This window comes from Oxyura jamaicensis, chromosome 1 (genome assembly GCF_011077185.1).
Source record: "Oxyura jamaicensis isolate SHBP4307 breed ruddy duck chromosome 1, BPBGC_Ojam_1.0, whole genome shotgun sequence".
Taxonomy (NCBI): Eukaryota; Metazoa; Chordata; class Aves; order Anseriformes; family Anatidae; genus Oxyura; species Oxyura jamaicensis.
Genome location: NC_048893.1, coordinates 143724973 through 143730972, shown reverse-complemented (window position 1 = coordinate 143730972; position 6000 = coordinate 143724973). Strand labels below are relative to the sequence as shown.

The following is a 6000-nucleotide window of genomic DNA, read 5'->3' as shown; positions in this document are numbered from 1 at the left end:
GCGGGAAAAGCCTGGCCAGAGAACACACCCTCCCGGCTTGTGCCGACCCGGGGAGGGACGCAGCAGATCTCGGGCACCGGCGCCGCTCGGGTCCCTTTGGGATGACGGGGCGGCACGGCGGGGGCGGTGACAGCCGCCCCGACCCCTCCTCTTCCCTCCTGCCTCCCCGGCTCGGGCCTTAGCGGCGGCGGCCGCGGCTCCCGCTCGGCGGAGAGGAGCGGAGGAGGGAGAAGCGGGGGCCCCGGTGCCGCGGCCATGCTGCGCGGAATGGCGGCGGCCGCCCGGCGGGGCTGGCGCGGGGCCGCGCCGGCGACATGGCGGCGGGGCCGCTGCTGCTGCGGGCCGGCGGGGCGGCGGCGCTGGGTGCCTCCGGCGGGCAGCCCCAGCGGGGTGGTGGCGTACAACAGCCGCAGCCGGAGCAAGGAGCCGCTGGTGCTGGCCCGGGACGGAGTGGCCACCTGGTAGCGGCGGGTGCGGGGTGCCCCGGGGCCCGGCCGCCGTCCCCACGGCGGCTGACGGGCGCCGTTTGCCTCCTGTGTCTCCGCAGGTACAGCTGCGGGCCCACCGTGTACGACCGGGCGCACCTCGGGCACGCCTGGTGAGTGAGCGGGGCAAGGAGGGATGGAGGCTTTCCTGCGGCTCCTTGTGCTGCCCGTGTGATCCGGGCTGCTCCCGAGCCCCCGTCTCCTAATCCTGCAGGCAGAGGATGCGTTGGGGTCGTGGGGAGAGGGGCGAGCTCTCTGCTAGCTGCTGTCATACCAGCAGGGGATGTATATGCTGCGTATGTGGGTAACTTCTGTTCCGTGTTACCCCTTCAGGTTCGCTGATACAGTCAGCAGGGTGAGCAGCACGCGTGCTGCGTTTCCAGAAGGCTGGGTGCAGCTCTCCTGCGCGTGGTGCTGATGGTGGTCTGCTCAGGATGGCTGCCCTTGCTTCCCTGTGGAGCAGGCCTCAAAAACTTTCCTCTGTGTTGGTATTCCACATAGCTTTGGCACAGTGAATTATTCTAAGATATAATAACACTATGCTATTATGTACGATAATATTATTGATATTACATATATTCTTTTCTTGATCTTATTCATGTTTTTCTTTCAGTGTCTTTCCTCCATGTATGTGTGCATGATGCTCTTTTGCCTTAAAGTTTCACTAATCAAACTGTACTGAGGTATGGGCAGTGCCTTGCATAGCTGGGCTGTGGAGTAGAACAGCTTATACCACTTCTATACACACTGCCCATGTTTCTCCGCTGGAACGGATATTAAGTGGTAGTGTGGATCTGGAGTACAGCATTTACAGAGCCAGAGGACTTCACCTTCACCAGAGGTCTCGCATTGTTATGTGTCTTTGGAGTGTCTGTTTCAGTCAGTGGTTCTCCACGTTCTCCTGATTAGAAGAGTGAGAAGACCTGCTATTTTTTCTATCCGTTTTTATCCTATGTCCAAACTAACAATTTCAAGCTTCCCCAGTCTGAAAGTTTGCCATGACTGTGCCACCTATTCCTGACCTTTTCACGTATAGTATAAGAAAAAACAGTTAGGGCTGAATATCACATTCATGGTGGTGTGTCATGCAGATAAGGAGCTATGTTATCATCCTTCTGCTGCCTCTTTAGTGCCTTCACGTGTTTCCTGTAGTACAGCAGGATGCGTGTGCTGAAGATCTTCCTCTCTCGCTTCTGATCAGGTGAACCCTCTGGGGGGGCGAGGAATTAACTGTTCCCTCCCAGGGTCTGTGGTCTTGCACATCTCAGTGTTGACATCTCAGCTGCTCCATTCAGTATGGCAAAGCATGATTTATTTTTAATTTTTATTTTTTTCCAGTAGCTAGGCCTACTTGTAGAGATAGAAGAGCATTGCTTTTGTTGGCACAGCTGAAATGAATGGGAGTCTACAGATCAGGAAATGCTGTTGAAAATAGCGCAAAGTCACGTGGAATGATGCATGTTGCTACAGTGTCACTCCTATAAAATATCCTCATGGTGTTGCATCCTTGCAACATCCCATCTTATCACTGGAATTCCTTTTTATATCCTTTTTACATAACAAACACAGCAGGTCACGAATGATGGAAATGAGCTTGAGATCCTCAAGAAGAATTTGGAAAGCATTGCATTATTGTTTTTCTTTTCCCCACTAATATTTCTTCTCTAAATAATCCAACTTTCTCTAGCATGTTGTGCTTCCATACTTCAAAACAGGCGCCCCGTGTGTTTTCAGACAGCATCCATAATTCATTCTATATGTTAAAACAAAAAAAAACAAACAAAAAACCTTCAGAAAATGCCACCTTTTCCCTCAGTGCTGAGACTAGCTTGGATTTTGCTGATGTGGGCTGCAGCCTGGTTAGGACCCTGGTTCCTGGCCATGGTAAGAATAAGCCCAAATAGGAAGGATTTCCTTCATGCAGTTGTACCTGGTGTGGAACCTCCTTCATTAGATCCATTTTTTTTCACTGTAGTTTTTTGGTACTGAAGTTGTAAAGAGCCTGCTTTCCAAGATATCGGGAGATCCACTCTGGCTATTGCAGAGCTTCTTCCATCAATTGTGCTAGAAGATCAGAGTAAAGGGAAGAGCACAAAATTTGTATATGATCTGAGAACTAAAGCTGCAGAGCCATTAAGTACAGTTTTAAGCTTTTGATGCTGGCATTGTCCCTTCGAAAGAGGTCCAAAGAAGAATTTAATCTGCTGGAATTGTGTCACAACAGGAGATGCACATTGCTCCCAGTGAGCTGCTGTTCATTAATATCTCTTCTCTTGGCAGCATATGCCACCTTCCAAAAGGCCTTTTTTATATAGACACAGTGCAGACAACAACAGAAAAGTATTTTTCTTCGTCAAGATACTGAAATCATCACAGAATCACTGAATGGCTTGGGTTAGAAGGGACCTTAAAGATCATCCTGTTCCACTCCTCCTGCCATGGGCAGGGACACCTCCCACCAGAGCAGGCTGCCCAAAGCCCCATCCAGCCTGGCCTTGAGCACCTCCAGGGATGGGGCATCCACAGCTTCTCTGGGCAGCCTGTGCCAGGGCCTCACCTCGCTCATAGTAAAGAATTTCTTCCTTATACGTAATCTAAACCTCCCCTCTTTTAGTTTAAAACCATTCCCCCCTTGTCCTATCACTCCACGCCCTGACAAGCAGTCCCTCCCCAGCTTTCCTGTAGCCCCCTTTAGGTACAGGAAGGCTGCTGTAAGGTCTCCCTGGAGCCTTCTCTTCTCCAGGCTGAACAACCCCAACTCCCGCAGCCTGTCCTCACAGGAGAGGTGCTCCAGCCCCTGATCATTTTCATGGCCCTCCTCTGGACTCGTTCTTATACTCCCGTGCTCTTCTTATGCTGGAGGCCCCAGAGCTGAACGCAGCACTCCAGGTCCATGTCCTTGTTATATAACCACCTGATCCCCACAGCTGAGGGGAAGGATGCAAATGCATTGGCAGTCTTTGCTTTGACAGACACAGTGGGAGCAGCCTGTCCAGTGGTGTGGGTGCCATGGAAAGCTGCAGGTCCTGGGGCTTTTCTTCACTCTTGTGCTCAGGTTTCTTCAAAGCCAGTGGAGGCTGACATTTCTCCTCATCTCGCAGGATGGAGTGCGAGCCTGCAGTCACCTTGTGTTATTTCACACAGTAATTGGGTTTTATGGAGTCAAAGCATGTTCTGAGAATGAAGAGCGGAGAGCCTGTGAGGGGCAGAAGGCTGCCGCAGGCCTGCACTGCATGCAGCTGGATCCGTGTGGCTGCGCTGAATGTTCAGCTTTGTCACGTACAGCCGGGATGATATTGAGAATTTATTCTCGGCTGTAAATAAAATAAAATAACCCCCCCAGAGCAGCTCTTCTTTGCTGTCAGAAAAGATCTGTGGTGTGTTAATGTAATAGCTTACCTGTAGCTCTACCTGTTACTCGACCCCAAGCAAAGTTAACGTGAGCTGGTTTGTTTCTGTGTCGCTCTGTGTGGTGGACTTTGAAAGCCTGCTGGCATATACAGAGTGAGGGCTTTTTATGTTTAAAATAACTGATCTCTGTCCCTCTTTTGTAGTGTTTGCTTTGGAAAAGTCTTCTGGTTGAGAGGCAGCTTCAAACACAGCTCAGGGTTATCATAAAGAGATGCAAGAAAAGAAAGCGGAGAAAATTTGCTGTAATGTGTCGCTAATGCCAGAAGAGGGTAGAGCAGTTCAACTGAAATTTGCTTGACTTTTGTGCAGATTGGAACTAATTTTGGAAAAGCATTTTATGTACTCAAGACCCCCCCCCCTTTTTTTTTTTCAAGTATTAGGGTATTGAGAATATCTCCGTGGCTGTTAGTGCTCTTTGACATTTTTATCAAAGTTTATTCCTATTACTGCATATTTAAAAGCTTTTTTTTTTTTTTTCTGTCTTCCAGCTCCTATGTTAGGTTTGATATAATCCGAAGGATAATGACTCATTTTTTTGAAACTGAAGTTATCATGGTGATGGGGATTACAGACATAGATGACAAGATAATAAAAAGAGCCAATGAGGTAGGTATTTGCTACAGTCTTTGATCCAAACTTTTGGTATTTCCTAGATATAGTTACATAGGGAAAAGACCTAAGTATGTTTTATTTATTTATTTATTTATAAATAGGTAATATATTTTGAGATTTTTATCCCTCTAGCTGCTCCTGGGGCAGGTGTTCTTATAGCCTTATGCCTTGTCTGGAAGGCCAATGGAAAAAGCCATGGCAACCCATCATCAGAGTCGAAGCATATCTTTTCCCAAAAGCAAACCAAAGCCGGTAGCTTCTGGCTGTTTTCCAAAGAAATGTTTTGTGTTGTTGATCGTTAAAGACTGTAAATGATGAAATACAAGACTGAGGGTTGAGTTGTCAAGCACTGTCTAGCTGCAAAGTCAGCACCTTGAAACGTGTCCTCAGTCTTGTCTGAGTTCATGGCCTCCTTGAAAGTTGACACTTTTGGGTAAGGCTTGACCAGACAGGGGCCTGGTGGCTGGATCAGTACAAAAATACAGAATTAAAAAAATAAACCAGTGCAAACAAACTTTTCACTGAATTCTCAGGGTTGTTGGCATGATTAAAGGTTTTAATGGCTGTAAGTAGTTCTCAGATGAATTTTTATCAGACCTTTCTTAACAACTGTGCTTGGTGAATATTTAATGTCATTTTTAAAAAATGTTTTGGATCCTAAAATGCCAAGATTTTATTCAGCATTTTAAACATCTTTCAAATGAACATTTTATCATTTTTTGAAATCTGTAACATGTCTTCTGGATCATAAATAAAATGAACTGCAATTACAGTTTCAAGCTTTAAGCTAGTTTCTTGGAACCAGAGAATTTGGCAGGTGTCATTTTTATTTAATCTTTAAGTGAACAGTTGCTATTGCACTTAAATGCACTGCATTCAAAAAATGCTACCACTGCTTTCTTGTAGAAATAAGTTTGTTCCCTTAGTACTTTTATTTGCATTTTTTTAAGGCCAGTACTCTTTAACAACAACAAAAAAAAACCTACATTTCACATTTTTTCATTGGAACATCATGGAGTTTTTATTTTGTGTGGGGAGGGTGCTTTAAAAGAATGTGTGTTTTTTTACTCCATTCTTTGATTCTATGAAGAGCTATTTTATGTAGCATTTTTGTGTATTTTTGAATGCCCTGCTCCACACGTCGGTTGTACAATCAAAGCCTCTGCTTCTAAGGTTTGTTTTTGCTGTTGGCCTCTGTTGTTGTTGACCTTTGTAGCTGAAGTATTACAGTGCTGGATCGACATGCCTAACTTTGTTCTTCATCCTCTGGTGGGACTCATCTGGGGGGAATCTGAAAGTTGGGCGTCTGGTCTGTGAGGAGCGTGGTACATTCCCTCAGTGGTCCTTTGAGAAAGAGATGAGTCTCTGTGTTTGGAAATTTTCCTGTCTTCCTTTGGGCACTACCTTTGTCTTTCTGTTGATCAAAAAAGCATCTGAGTTGCTGGAAGAGCGCTCCCTCTGGTCTGCAGGCAGAAGCATTTCTTTGTCTATT

The 6000-nt window shown here is 46.7% G+C and overlaps 1 protein-coding gene across 3 annotated transcripts in view; it reads left to right on the top strand.

The window, feature by feature from the left end:
- Positions 1 to 246: 246 nt before the first annotated feature.
- Positions 247 to 6000, top strand: part of CARS2 (cysteinyl-tRNA synthetase 2, mitochondrial) — a 35883-nt gene continuing 30129 nt past the window's right edge. For 2 of the 3 annotated variants that reach the window (XM_035318123.1, XM_035318112.1), the window contains exons 1-2: positions 247 to 598; positions 4385 to 4502. In XM_035318123.1, coding sequence (XP_035174014.1) covers positions 315 to 598; positions 4385 to 4502 — 402 coding nt within the window. In that variant the 5' untranslated portion in view covers positions 247 to 314. The remainder of the gene's footprint in view (positions 599 to 4384; positions 4503 to 6000) is intronic. The other variant, XM_035318128.1, reaches the window with a different exon arrangement.